Here is a 15,081-nt window from a genome sequence, read left to right as displayed (position 1 = left end):
CTCCCTGCATGAGCAATTAATACAATATTCTTCCAAACAACAGTTCATGAAATTTAATGCTCAGTTCATGCAATAAATTTTCAGAGGCCAAGTATCTATTAAGACCAATATCTCAAAGAACAAAGGGAAATAAAGGGCAGGTGACATTTAGGTTTGATTGTTGAAATTTGCAATTAGCAAACAATTCATTCCCGTACATATAGTTCAATGGTAATTTACATATATCGCCAATCAAGAGGTTGTGAGTTTGATCCGTCATTCCTACATGTTGTACTAAGTAAAAAACTCATCAGACTTGAACGGTCAAAGTTAGTTTTCGTTCACAAAATTCAAGGGCACGAAAATAGTTTTCCATTTGAAACTAATTTCAAGCGGAAAAGTTCCACACACATACTTCATATGTAATAACGACATAGGAACATTTCCACCATATCAATAAGTATACTAGCGCAGACTATGAACAAGAAAAAGAAAGAGAGTCACCTAGTCTTCTTCGAGGTTAGTATCTTCAAACATAGAAATTGTCATTTCCAGTTGAATCAAAATAGAAGCTGTTAACGCAAAAGATAAGAGACCTAACAAAAGTTTATAATAAAAATGAACTAGTAATTTCATCGTCAATTGGTTTTGAGATGAAACCCAATGAATATTGATATAATATTAGAGCTCAAAAGGCTCAAACGAACATCCAATCAAAAACTATAATTTTGAGAGAGCATGTTAAGGATCCACATTGAAAAGAAAATGGTCCTTACAAAAGTTTATAATAAACATAAACTACTTCTCTTAATACAAGCCATGAATATTGATAAATACCATGCGTTTAATCAACAAAATTTATTTCATTTTAATAGCATATTTGATTCACAAAAATTGAAATGTAAATTACACATTGCGTTGTCCCAACATCGATTGTCTACAACATCGACATCAACATCGCAAGAACTAAGTTACAAATATGGTATACTGAATTAGAATGACAGATTGGCCAAAACGATTCTGGCATGAAAATGTCAATGCTCGCTTCCTGACTTCCTACAAATCAAACAATTTGCTTCCTTGGCTTTCTGAATTAGATTAGAGACCTTATCATCTGACCATGAAGTTGCATTATTTCTCTCATTTGCTACCTATAACCTGTCCCTGGAAGGCCGTTTAGTCGTCAAGTGAAACCGAGATAGGCTACAAACCAAACCATCCCATGTCCCATTTGTCCCATATCCACAAGAAGTCATTGCACTGTTCTGGAGAATCGGATCTCTATATTATGGTGATTCCTCTATCTGAATGTGAGGCGCTTAACAGATTCTCCATTTGAGTATTAAGAGCAATGTCAAGCAACGAGATCCACTTCGTCACGGTCTGGAGGAACAACATCTAGCCTCATCATGCTCCTATACTGATCTGGAATAGGTGCACCTGCTTGCACGCATAGTTCAACGACCGCTGGAACCTGACCGTAAAATCTCTTCAACTTGTTATCCAGAGGAGGCCCTTCCAGATCTCTCACATGCCATACATGATTGGCGCCCACAAGATCGTCTATCGTTGCCTCCTGCCATGCATGCAACCCATTGCGAGACTGATGCTTTGAACCTCGACACATTCTTACCTTATGCCCCCTAGGACCAACCTGCACCTCAGGACAGTATCCACATGTTTGCACCCTGTACTTTTCCATTATTTTCTTTGCTCCGGACACCATTTCAAGCCACCAGTCCAGTGTTTTAATGCTCAATTTTCTCAACTCGGCCTCTTCTTCGTTTGGCTGATCCGTAATATTCCATGAGAATGAGCGTGTACTGGTTTCTTCAAGATCTATCCCACAATCAGATTTTCCAAAATTATCACTATTGGTGAAATCAAAATGGCCTGTCTCAACCTCGTTCTTTTCCTTCACCAACTCAAAATCTACAATTCTCCCTTCGATACTATATACAGGTTTTGTTCGTCTTTTGGAAGGGTACTTTTCAAGATCGACACCAGCTTGGATGCATAGCTCCAATATGGCAGGTATCCTTGGTACACCATGCCTCTCATCATGCCCAACTCTTGGTTTCCCTACACGATCATAAAGATGGTAACACTTAGGGAAAAAAACCACATCTTGAACACCTCCCTTCCTCCAGTTGTGAGTAGCACTTCGAAACCCACTATTCGCACCACTGCAAGTTCGAATTTCATGACCTTCATGTCCAATATGAACCTCAAAGCAGGACCTGAGGGAAATAAGCTTCAGCAAGTAAGTCTATCAAATCCTTAATTCAGCCAACGTGTATATGTCAACCTAAACAACTATCCAATTGGTAGAAACAAAGAAAGGAGAATAGTTACAGAAGAGTTTGATCTAAACTCGATAAAAATACATTAAAGTTAATAATCTCTCACGTATCACTCAAATGTTACTTTCTACTTCTTAATAGCACCTCTCATTTCATTCGAGGCAAGTTCTCTCCCTTGTAACTTTCACAATATTCTCTCAAATTACTTTCTTAGCTGAGTGGATTTGGTGGAATTAGTTAAATTCCAAGTAGCCTCTTCTTGTGTCAAATCGAGAAAATTTATTAGTTATTCTAATAGTGATATTTTTGTAATTGCCATGTTTTCAAGTAATCTCTTTATTGGAGTTTTTGATACACAATGTAACTTTTCCATATCAATAAAGTTATGTTTGCATTCATAGAAACTGCATCTTCCAATTCCTATTTAGTATTTATCAAAGCTCCGCAATAGTGGTTGCGTATATGATTATAATTTTCAAGGAAAGCAAAGGAGCAGAAGGATGAGTCACATTTAGAGGAGATGAATGAAACAGAAAATAATATAGAATGGTACAACAGGCACCTGCATCGTTGAACGGGAATGACCTCCACGAGCCTCGACATGCCGAAGAGGAGCGATTTCCAAGCTAGGTAGACTGCTTGAGCTACATGGACAAGATCAGGCAGCAGCAATCCATTGTCGGGGGGATGTTCAACCATCCTACAAGGCTGGGCCTTTCTGGCTTTTCTCTCCTCTTTCGCCCTTAGAATCAAAAGGTTCATGGGAGTGGGATAGGGTTTTCTTTCGGACTTCCTCGTACGGGGTTTGGGTATATCTACATAGAGAGGATCGTGAGCGTCATGTTCTAGTTTCTGTGCCGTCTGGGTGAAGGTGGAAGAATTGTGAGATGATATATGCCGACAGAGATTCTGATGACTACATCCACTCCTGAGGTCACAAATTTGCCGGACAAGTAGAAATAAGCTTCTTCGTCGCATTAGATACTTTTGAACAAAAGTTGAGATCAGAACAACAACGTCCACTGCAATAAAGTTAAATATTTTTGAAAGTCACCACCTTTAAAAAAATATGAGATAAACTTTCAATAAATCTTTTTTTGAAGGTTAACTCAACCTTCACCAGTCAGGTCACAATAAAACATATCTAGCTTATGGTGTTAAATCTCCACATTGTCTAATTCCATCCATCAAGAAAATAAACTAGAAAATCTAGTTACCAACCACCCACTAAAACCTTCACTATGGAATTCCACTACTCGATTGTGTTACTGGAAAAAAACAACAAATAAACGATAAGATTTTGGTACTTAATAAACCGAGATGCAAGAAAATAGACCTTGGATAGATATACAGAACAACCTAGAGGCCTTCACAAAGCTCACTTTTTTTAAAGTTTCAAGGGGGGACTCAGTGAGATTTTGGGAGGATAGATGGATTGTTCCTTCTCCCCTTTCTTCTTTGTTCCCTGATTTGTACAGCCTTTCCACTAAAAAGAACCATTCTGTGGCAGCTTGCTGGGTTACCGAGTCTTCAACTTGGGATATCGGGTTGAGAAGGAATCTTTTTGAGGAGTCTTTTTGATAGGGAGATCGATAGATGGGCTTCTTTCACTGACAAATTAGGAGGTATGGTTCCGGGCCAAGGCAGGGATCGTTTATGGTGGAAGGCTGATAGTAAAGGTTGTTTTACAGCGAAATCAGCTTTTATAGCTTTGACGGCTCCCTCCCCTAAATTGAACACGACCACAGCTTCTATGATATGGAATTTTAGGGTTCCAAAAAAGGTGAAATTTTTCCTATGGACTCTCTTTTATAGGAGCACAAACACAGGCGAGAGAATACAAAGAAAGCTCCCCCATTGGATGCTCTCCCCTTCGGTTTGTGGTCTCTGCCTAAGAAATTCAGATTCGGTGGATCATATTTTCATCCACTGTTTTTTTGTCACTCGAGCTTGGAACTATATGGCTTCGCTTTTGGATTTCTCCTTCTGTCTTCCTAAACATATAGATGACTTCGTAGCGGAAGGATTTGGTGGGGTGACGCTCAAAGGCGAAGCTGCGATCCTATGGCAATGTGCAGCGAGGGCTCTCCTTTGGCATCTTTGGAAAGAGACAAATAGTAGACTTTTTGAGGACAAATCTGTCCCTTTAGATTCTTTTTGTGTGAATACAAAACATACAGCTTCTTGGTGGGCCACAATCCACAAGAAGGCTTTTGGAAACTACAGTCTTTTTCTGATTTCACAGGATTGGAAAGAATGCGATTGTATAGTTCTCTTTGGGGAGGGTTCTCTCTACCCTCCGCCATTAGGTTGTTCTCGCCATTTTGGGCTCTTTTGATGCAAGAAAAGTACCTGGTCGAGGACTACTACGTAGTTCTCTTTTACTTGATCGGACCTAACATAAATAGAGTATATATCTCTAGGCATGTTATTTTTTTTATGAAACTTGCTTCCATTATATAAAAAACACTCGGTACACTAGCCACTTCTATCCTTTGGAAGTAAAAGAATTTACAGGACTGGAAGAATCCCTTAGAAGCAAGAGAAATCTTTGATAAATTTGCTATAGCAAAGGGACTTGATGTTGAGGCACCTACTGGAATTTGTAATCAAAGGTAAAAAATAAAATTTATTACAAGTCCAGTGGAGGAATCTCAAGAATAAGGATTCATTTCAAATAGTGACAGAAATATTATACAACAAAGTCCTTTACAAATGGAAAATATTGAAATTGCTCTAATTTTTGTAATTAGAAACACAAGCAACTCCTATTTGTCATTCAAAACTGCAAATAATGATGGTTACAGGCTACATATGTCATTTAGGGAGTCGAAGTGGGTGGACACATACAACATCAATTAAATGAAGCAGTCACAAATGAAGCTAATAATTCTACCATACACATCCCCTGAAGGTGTAAATTTTTGCATTACCTTTGCATATCAGCTTCTCTTTATGACAAAGGGACTCAAGTAGAATTTTTCTCCTTCACTTCATCATCTCAATACTCCAAAATTACAGCAGTAATTAGAGTAAACCAAGCGGCTATCAGCACTCAATTATCTTCCTTATCTGAAAACTACCACTACTACATTATTCTCTTTATTCTCTCTTGTTGGTCCACTTTTGTATTCTTACTAACTTCCTTCTTTGGTGATCTTCTTCCTCTTTTACTATTCTAACCGTTAGTCACAGAGATGAGTTTGTATGATCTATGTCTTTTCGTGTAAGATATATACATGGACGGATTGCAACCTTTGAATTTTATGCAATGGAATGGTGCAGTGTTATACTACTTTAAATAATTTAGAATAATTATTGCATAAAATTTGAGCTAATGAATAGATACTCCCAACATTACCTGAAACTAAAAGTCGAACGGAGTGGTGCGGGTAAATGAATAGTTGAGCTTATCGATACCGATGCAGGGAAAACATTACAGTCAATAGTAAGGTCTACACAATTAACAAGCAGATAATTCAATAAACACCTGCTGTTTAAACATTATGAAGAAGGAATGGACATTTGCACGATCCTTGGCGTCAATCTCGACCACATAGATTCAGAGATCCATACGAAATTGAAATTTACCAACCAGTGCGTGATCAAAGAAAATGCAGAAGAACAAACAATTAAAAGATACTCGAAAAATCTCAATCGACTTCGATAAGGAGGATTTTAAAGTTGATCTTGCATACCTGAGAGAGTAAGTTGCGGAAGGGACAATTAGCGAGAAGAAAAGGGGATGACGGCAAATCAGATACCTGCGAGATAAGGCACTGCAATGAGCGGCGACCGGTCGAAGGCGACGGACGACGGCGGGGACGAGACGGCACGGCGGCGGTGAGTCGACGGCAACCGGCGGCGGCGGCACGAATGCAAAACTAGGGCTGGGGGCAAAGCAATCGTACGACGATTCCCTGATTATTATTATTATTATTTTCTTTTTGAAAAAGATGAATTCTCAGTTATATTGTATTATACTATTTACAAGGATAAAATAAGCTTTTGGTTTTCGAGTTTGAGACCTTTTTTATTTGCTTCTTGAATTTTAAAAATTAACCGTTAGAGATTAAAAAGTAACAGTTTAGTAAGTTTTAAAAAGTAAGATCCAAAGACTAAATTTTTATTTGATTCCTAAGATTTAAAAGAACTGTTACAAAATGATTTAAAAATCTTTTGAGTCAAACTTCGTTAATGACACTAATAGAAAGTTAACTTGTCACTAACGGAACGTTGACATCAAGTGACATTTATGTTTAGAAAACTAAATAGTTTCTTTTCAAGGAAGATGAAGGAAAAATGACAAGTTTGACCTAAAAAGTTTTTTATTTTGCTCAAATAACGTAACACTTGAAAATATGCTTAAATGACCTAAAAGAACTTTTTCTGATATGGAATGTGAAAGTACAAAATTGTCACTGATATTAGAGGTGTTCAAAAAACCCGACAATCCGACGAACTCAACCAACCCAACCCGGGTCGGGTTGGGTTGGGTTAGATTGGAAAAATCTCAACCCGATATATATATATATATATATATATATATATATATATTAATTAGTAATATTACATATATATAATAATTATTAATCAAAACCTTATTTTTTAGGTTCAATCTCAACCATCCATTTCCATTTAGGGTTTCATTTCTTACTTTCTAGTTTCTAATCTCTTCATCTCTTCCATTTACCCAACCAAACTCTCTCCTCCATTTTTATCCATCATCCAAGCTTGAACTTGAAGCTCCTTCCTCCCCCCGCCGCCACCGCACCATCTTCTCCCACCCCACCTCCCGCTGTATCCGTTGTCTTCCCGCCACCCCGTCGTCGCCGCCCGTTTTTTAACTAGGTAAGTTTCAGACCGACACCTCTGCTTGGGTTCTCTTTGCCTTTTTTGTCTTCTTTTTAAACTGATATAATGAAAAAACTTAAGTTTGAAGTAGAAAAACCGGGTTAAAACTCGAGCCAACTCGAAGCAAACAATGATGGAGGGTGAACTCGAGTATTTTTTAGTACAAAAACTGAGGGTGAAAGATTTGAACTCATGGCCTCTTGGTTAGATACAGATGTCAATTACCGTTGAGCTAAGCTCATGTTGACTTGTGAACATGAATATTGATTAATGCATATCCCTACTTATTATAACTAGTTAATATCACGTGCATTGCACGTTGTTATAAACATTTTAATATAATATTTCTAACAATTGAACATATAGAATAACAATTTAACAAAACTTTTAAATGCACTAATATTTTGTTTCAAATAAAATATATTTAATATAATATTTCTACCAATTTAACGTATAGAATAACAACTCAATGGAACTTTTAAATGGTACTAATATTTTGTTTCAAATAAAATATATTATTCGTTGTCAATTTTTCTTTTTTAAGAAAACAACAATAATCTTTTTGTGTGTTTTCTTAAATTATTTACTCATTCTTTTATCTTCTGTATATTATGTAATAAGGAAGAATGAACCAAAATTAAAGAATTGATATTTGAGAGAGAAACTGAATACTATGTATGCCATGAAATCATTGAAAAAATGTGGAATAAAGAATCACATGACCAAGAAAAATAAAATAAGAACAACAACAATCAAAAAGTCATATTAAGATAAATAAGAAAACTAATACTAAAATATAACATGAATATATTTTAAAACGTGAAAAGAACCTTAACTAAATATTAAATCAAACTTGAAAATAACATTAACTAAATATTAAAACACGAAGGTATCATGAATATATAACTTAAAAGTAATCCACATAAAATATTAAAATAATCTAAAAGAAATAAAAGTTGAGGATAATACGAATACATGATTTTGTTACTCTACCTCTTAATCGATTAAATATGTTTCTGGAATCTCAAATATTCTTTTGACATGGTTCAATTTTAACTCATGAAGATAAGAAAAATCTGCATTAATATTTTGGAAATGAGTCTTAGGTCATAAAAGAAAAAGACATAATCTTTCATTTTATAGATTATTTGCTATGACACCTATATGTGGATAGATGCATCACTTCATCAAATAATTGTAACTTTCATTGGATTAACTTCTCTCAACACACATTTTCACTCGAACAGTTACAACTCTTTTGGATTAAACTCCTTGTTTCATCGAATGATCACAACTTTTTGGATTTGTTATCTCAATAGACACTTTAACTCGAACAGTCGTGTCTCTCGTAGAAATTTGAAGGGCAAAATAGGTATATATTCAAAAGTTGGGGGCAAAATGGGGAGGCAAAGATTCTCCTCCATAGCCTCATTTAGATATAGTATAGATATAGATATAGATATAGATAATTCAAATATAGGACAACAATTTAACATAAAGAGGGCATTTTTCATCTTATAAATCATGTGCTATTTAAGTCGAAAAACTACATTTTTCTATGGACCATGGGTTGTGTTGGTAATAGGCAATAAAATAGACAATAGTGTCTTTGTGGATGAAAAACTCATGAATGACTAGATCTTAGACTTATTAAAATTTGAGGACTAAAATAGAACTCTATCATATAGATTGAATTAAAATTAATGACAACTTTATATCTTAAGGAAAAAAAAGAAGAAATAAAATTGTTATGAGATGAGATTTGGACAGATGAGAAGAAGTGGGCTTAGGTGAACCGAAGAGGCCCAACAAGCCAAGCGACCGAGCAAAGGCCAAATAAGGGCCAAGCCACATGGTCCGACCAGGGCTCGGCCAAATGGCTAATCTCTCTTCCCGCCTCTCCTGTTAGTTGAGGTGGCCTACTCTGTAAACCCCCATGATCCAACAACTCCATCAACGATGGGCTATGATAGCCCAGTATAAGGGATTTCAAAGGGGAATAAAGCAGCATGCTAATCTTAGAGGTATACCTAACATCCCTACCTTAATACTTGGCAACCTTATTCCTCCGCTCATAACTTACGTATCGGAGCCCGTGTGACAGAAGTCACACCGGTTTAGTGCTGCTCGATTTTGCAGATAACCGGTCCCATGATCATCAAGTTTGGTGCTAGTTTGGCGAGAATCCAAGAGACCGAATTCAGCATCAACAAAAATGATAAATGGTTCCATTCATATCATCTATTACGGCTATACTCATCAATTTTGACGATAGTTTTGAGACTACGCTATTACATACATTGAATCGAAGTTAATAAAATATTAAATCATAATGGTTAGAAATGAAAATTGTTTGGGATTTTGGATTCAAAATAAATGAGAGCGCAAGTGTACACCCGTCACAAGTAAAACGGAACAAGTATTCCGAGTATCGATCCTCAGGGACAAATGAAGTCTTTTTATAGGAAATGTTAATGATCGGTGACTTTGTAATTGAATTTGGGGTGACAAATAATAAGGATAATGTTGGTTTTGATATTTAAAAACTCAATGCAATAAACTCAGCCCAGCTACTTCAAATTAGTTAAGAATACGCAAACTTTTTCCAACTAGGCGTCAGGCGCCTCTCATAAATTTTCTTCGGTTTTACTTCGTCATCTTCTTATGTCTAAGTGATTTTGAAGGTTTAAGTCCATTCCTAATATGTCTATTAGAAAAAAGAACTTCATTTAGCAAAAACCAACCATAAGCTTAGGTTGAGGTCCTATGTCTAGGTTACCCGAACGAAATCTTTATGTCTAAAGTATTTCTCTCTAAAGTTAAATCAGTAAAGTTGTGAAAGCGTATCAACCCTTCCAGTATTGATGCTTGGTTAAAACATTAATTGGCCAAATCAAGTTTCAACTTATGAAAACAACTTTAAGTGATAAAATGGGAGAAAAAACGTCTTTTGCCTTGTTGGATTTTAAAAACTTTAACTAACTATCCATAACCGGGCTTGAGAAAAATAAATTTAGCTCAGGCTAATAAAGGAAAAATAGAATTGAACGTTAATGGAAGTAAAAGACATGATTAAAAGATGAGTAGGAATTAAGACAAGCTAGAAATAGTGAAGTTGTAACCCGAATGACCCTAACTCATTCTCTTTTAAGATTTGGGAGCAGTACTCGGTCAATTCCTCAAGGTTGAGTGATTACAACTTTGTAATGAGAACGAGAGAGATGAATAACAAAGAACTTGTTGGAATTTTAATTAAACAAGATTAAAGCTTACAATTCAAGACTAACAAGCTTGAAATAAAGGGTGAACTAGAAATAAGCAAGGTTTAAAACAATAACAACTCAAAGACTAAAAGAGAAAACGTAAATGAGCTGAGAAGGAATGTCTAAAGCTAAAATGATCACTCAGGATGATTAATGAAGAGAATGAGCGACTGAATTTATAGGGACTTCAAAGTGGTTAGGAGGTTGAGAGCTTTGTGGGGAATCATCCATTTCAAACACCTTTTGGTTGGTTAGTTGTTGAATTGACAACCTTTAATGCATGGAAGACATGTGGTGGAGCTTGGGAAGACTTCAAATCACACCAAAACGTGCATTTTACATTAAGGGCAATCTCAGGATTGGGGAAGGCGCCAGGCACCTAGCTCGGAATTTTTCTGCACAAAATTGTAATTTTTGTTAGAAATCAACTCTAAATGATGTAAAAACGTGCGATGTGCATGTATAACCTAAGATAACTTAAAGTGAAAGGATTTGGACACTAAACCAAGCTTAAATCACGGTTTCTAAGTTTAAAACGTTAAAAAACAGAACACATTTATCTTCTTTTTACCCTTATAAACAAGGGAAATCAAAAATGGATATTTTAATTAATTTGTGAATATAGTACAATAGAACGGTTGACTTAATATGATATTTTTTAGTTCACAATCTAAGTTTATTATACTTGCATTGGTAAGTTGATACAATATTGATCAGAAATGCAGACATTGATCCTAAAATTATAGCTACTTGATAATATAAATTAATGATTTATGATAGTTAAAATATGGCAAAACTTGTCAATATTAATAAATTCTAGTATTTAATTTGATTCAAGCAAATTAATAGCATGTCTACAGTTAGGATAAATTTGCTAAATTGTCTATATAACTTCTGTATCATGTTTATTGTATCATGTTTCTATAACTAGTAAGAAATATGAGGCAGGTCAAATTTCATAGTTTTATTTTAAAAGTAATAAAAAGTTAACTAAATAATTAAAATTTTTAATATATTTTAACTTTTTTTTCTGTTCATATTTACAACATTATTCTCTCTTGTTGTTCCTTGCACAAAACTTGACGCTGCAGTAAATCTCATCATCCATTGATATGAAAATTTTTAATAAGTAAAATTCAGGGTGTTTATGCAGTAAACTAGATTAGGTCAAACTTGGTAAAGGTATGACAGGTGGAATAGTTACAACGTCCAGTCAAGGAATGACGTACACAAGAGAGGCAAATACTATGACGCTCAAGTTAGTTTAAACTCTGCCTTAATAGGGAGTTCGAGATAGAATTCGGTACCTGATGTAGGAGTGAGGCTCTCTATTTGGGTCCTCTGTCTTAATAGGGAGTTCGAGATAGAACTCGATACCTGATGTAGGAGTGAGGCTCTCTATTTGGGTCCGATAGGCCATCCGATAGGTCATCCGACTGACAGTTATACGTGTCGATCTAAAGGTTGGACGTGTCAGGTGCCTGAGTTCGGACCTAGACAAAGGTTGTGCTGTTGGGAGGTAACTCTCAAACATCTTCCAACTAAGTAAGACACGTCGGACCTATTTGAGATGGCTTTTTTGGGCAACCTGGTCCACCTGGCACTTTCTCTATTCCATGTGACTAGTGTAAATATAAACCACTTAACACATATCTTTAAATTTTCACCATCTTTCATTCTTAAAAGTAATGATGCATAAAAGAAAAAGAACACTTTATTTTGATTTCTAATTGATGATTGTTTATTGTCGAAGTATTGAGAGGGGAAGAAGAATCTTGTTTTCATTTTTCTTTTTGTGTAAAAAGAAAGAAAAAACGTTTACCCCGTTGTGATAGGATTGAAAAATGACTACAACATTAAGGGCAAAACTGGCACAACTCCTCTTTAATACATGTTATAGAATAGTCAAACCGCAAAGTGTTAGGAATATGAAACAACTCATTAATTGTTTTTCATAAAAAAAAATCCATAAATTAAACCTTTTATTCAGAGGATGGAAATGATTTGTTTCCTAATAAGCATTTATTCAAAATTATAGGAAATACAATAGTTGCATAATTTTACCTCCCAATTTATATTGAAAATATCATAATCAGAAGACAAAAATGACACATAAAATTTCTAATGACTTTTACATGTACTAAAGATATAGATTATTCTATTAATGCAAATGCCTCCAATTTATAAATACGTAATGGCCTTGTTGAACTCAACCGGCCATCTTTCCTTCTCTACCCATACACTCTTCAGCTAAATAACATAGAAAAGTCAAAAGCATAGTTCAAGTGATTAAGATACTGACCAAAAGATCATAAGTTCGAATCCCCACCCCCACATGTTGTACTAAAGAAACTACAGAAAAAAACAAAAATTAAATAACACAAAAAAAAAACAAACAAATAAAAGAGTAATAATAAAAGGTAATTGGCCTCTTCCATGTTCCATTCTGTCAATATTTGCACTTCCCATAACCTGAAAAATAAAACCAAATTAAGCACTTCTAATTAATTACAATTCATCCCAATTTTATTTTAGAATGAAATAACCGAAGAAAGTAGGTAAATTTTAAAAGAAATGTATAGTTCATCTATTTAATCTTTATACTTAAAAAATTATAATTATGTAAATGAATTTAAGTTATTGCCATTAATTTTATCCATTTAATATTTACATGAAATGTTGATCGTATAAATTAGAAATTAACGACTTACTCGGATCCATGGTGGTTAGGGCTCCCGTTTGATCAAAATCACAATCGTAATCGTTTCCGTCCGTCGCTTGGAAGTACGCGTTCATGACGTAAGCAGCATGAGCTCGGACCGTGTTGGGAGCAAAACATGGCCCATTTTCTTGGATCGGCCCACAATCCAAGCCCATCCCACAGACATAGTCAATGTTTCTCTGCAAGGCCTCGGAGTCGGCCCCAGTCTTGGGCAAGCACCACTTTTTGCCTCCAGTCACTGGGCTTGGACTTTTTGGTGGCAGTACTGGGGCTTCAACTGGGCCGTGGTGGGCTCTTGGAATAGACGACTGAGCCTGTTAGATCCAAGTCGACAACAAACCAATCAACCAACATGTAACGATCATGATTATGAAAAACGTTTTAGGATGGGTTCGGGCTGTGGCAGCTACCGTGGGCCGGAGAATCCCAATCTCATAAACCGGGCTCAAGTCCGGTTCAAAGAGCCCAAAGTTTCTCTCACATATTGGGCCGGGCTTCAGATCCTCGTTGAAGAGAGCGAAAATGTAAGTCTCGAAGGTCCGGTTCGGCATCAGCGGCGTGCCCACGCCGGATACGACATGCCGCATGAGATTCCCGTTGAAGTCGGCGGCTTCTTTTGGGCCGATTCCGACTTGGGCCGGGTCGCCCTTGGAGGGCCAGCCCGTTTCAGCAATTACAATGTCCACATCCGCAAAGCCCAGACTCTTCATGGCGGAAAAAACAGCGTCCAATTGAGCGTCCAACATGTTGGTATATAAAAGCCCAGAATCTGGATCGGAAACGCCGGGATTTGGCCGGAAGAGCGCATAGTCTAGGGTTTCTGGGGAGGAGCCGAAGAACGGGTATGGATTCACCATGAACGCCGAATTTGTTTCTCTCAGGAAGTTGAGCATCGGCTTCAGAACGTGCGTGTCGTAGCCTTGCCGGAACCTTCCGGTGGACGGCGGGCTTGAGTTGGAGAGGATTCCGAGAGAATGCGGCGTCGAGACTTGAATCCGGCGATCCAAGGAGGCTCCGGCGAGGGCTGTGTGGAGATTCTGCATCGCCGGGACGAGGTTGGCGATGAGCAATTTGTTGGCGGTGGCTAAGACTTCGTTTCCGACTAGAACGCGGATGATGTCCGTGGCAGGGACGTAGGGCTGGACATTGAATTTGATCCAATCTTCTGCAAAATTAGGTTTAGCCAAGCGAGGGATCTGATCGTTGGGGACGGTGATGGTTAATGAGATGCCGGTGTGAGCGAACGCTCGTAAGATTTCGGGATTGGCATCGAAGAGTCTTACGCGGTTGATGATGGTGGAATCGGAGAGGAATTGTGCAACCTTAGACGGCGGAGGAAGATTGTCGGCCACCGTGCCGTAGTTGACTCCGATGGATCCTCCTTTCGCTCCTGAACAGAGGTAATGTAAAAAACCAACCACGATAATTGAAGTATGCACATATATATATATATTTTTAATTGTCTGCCATTTATATATAATTACCTTTGATTTGGATGAGAGTGGGGAGAAGAAGAAGCAAAGTGGCAGCAGTTGAAGTGAGAGCAAGAAGGCGTGAGGGAGGTAAAGGGGAAGCCATGGGAGAGTGAGATTGAGAAGAGTGAATTGGGGTGGGATTGGATTGGCCATTGCTGAAGAAGTAACATTGAGATGCTTTGCTTTGGGATTGGGAGAGGGTATGTTCTTGGTAATGCAGCTCAAGCTTGTTCTTCTCAGAGACCTTTTTTTGTCTTTCCCCCCCCCCTTTTTGCCTTTGAATTTGTTCTGTGTTATTTCTTTTTCATAAAATAAATAAATAAATAGATAAATGTATATATATATTTATTAGATGAAGGTTGAAGCACACTTCTAGTAACCTACCTTGTAGCATTTTGGTTCTAGGTGATTCTTTAATTCTAAACAATTTAGTATTCATTTAGTCATTTATGTTCTTTAGAGAGGTCGTAAGTTCGAACACTAAG

The 15,081-nt window shown here is 36.9% G+C and overlaps 2 protein-coding genes across 2 annotated transcripts; both read right to left on the bottom strand.

Annotated features, from left to right (window-relative positions):
- Window positions 1-822: 822 nt before the first annotated feature.
- APO3 (APO RNA-binding protein (DUF794)) lies at window positions 823-6,206 on the bottom strand (the record flags this gene model as incomplete). Its single annotated transcript, XM_088125663.1, has 4 exons — window positions 823-2,219; window positions 2,845-3,210; window positions 5,644-5,737; window positions 6,047-6,206. Coding segments are annotated over 4 exons (1,506 nt in total), but the record flags the coding sequence as incomplete, so codon positions are not given.
- A 6,346-nt stretch (window positions 6,207-12,552) lies between these two features.
- On the bottom strand, window positions 12,553-14,817 carry LOC111009204 (O-Glycosyl hydrolases family 17 protein). Its single transcript, XM_088126177.1, has 4 exons — window positions 14,606-14,817; window positions 13,532-14,511; window positions 13,111-13,435; window positions 12,553-12,871 (listed from the first exon to the last, which is right to left on the bottom strand). Exons 1-4 carry the CDS (start codon window positions 14,697-14,699, stop codon window positions 12,849-12,851), a joined length of 1,422 nt encoding a protein of 473 aa, XP_087982303.1. The 5' UTR covers window positions 14,700-14,817; the 3' UTR covers window positions 12,553-12,848.
- Between the last annotated feature and the right edge of the window lie 264 nt (window positions 14,818-15,081).

This window comes from Momordica charantia (assembly GCF_013281855.1).
Source record: "Momordica charantia cultivar OHB3-1 chromosome 6 unlocalized genomic scaffold, Mcharantia_2.0 BLBB01000006.1, whole genome shotgun sequence".
Taxonomy (NCBI): domain Eukaryota; kingdom Viridiplantae; phylum Streptophyta; class Magnoliopsida; order Cucurbitales; family Cucurbitaceae; genus Momordica; species Momordica charantia.
This window is presented reverse-complemented; position numbering and strand designations above follow the sequence as displayed.

Bases quoted from the DNA above. Each gene is read 5' to 3' on its own strand.
- LOC111009204 (XM_088126177.1), bottom strand. From the start codon at position 14,699: ATGGCTTCCCCTTTACCTCCCTCACGCCTTCTTGCTCTCACTTCAACT. The intron at 14,512-14,605 runs GTAATTATATAT...ACCTCTGTTCAG, and splicing joins CACTCTCATCCAAATCAAAG to GAGCGAAAGGAGGATCCATC. The intron at 13,436-13,531 runs GTAGCTGCCACA...TGGATCTAACAG, and splicing joins TTGGGATTCTCCGGCCCACG to GCTCAGTCGTCTATTCCAAG.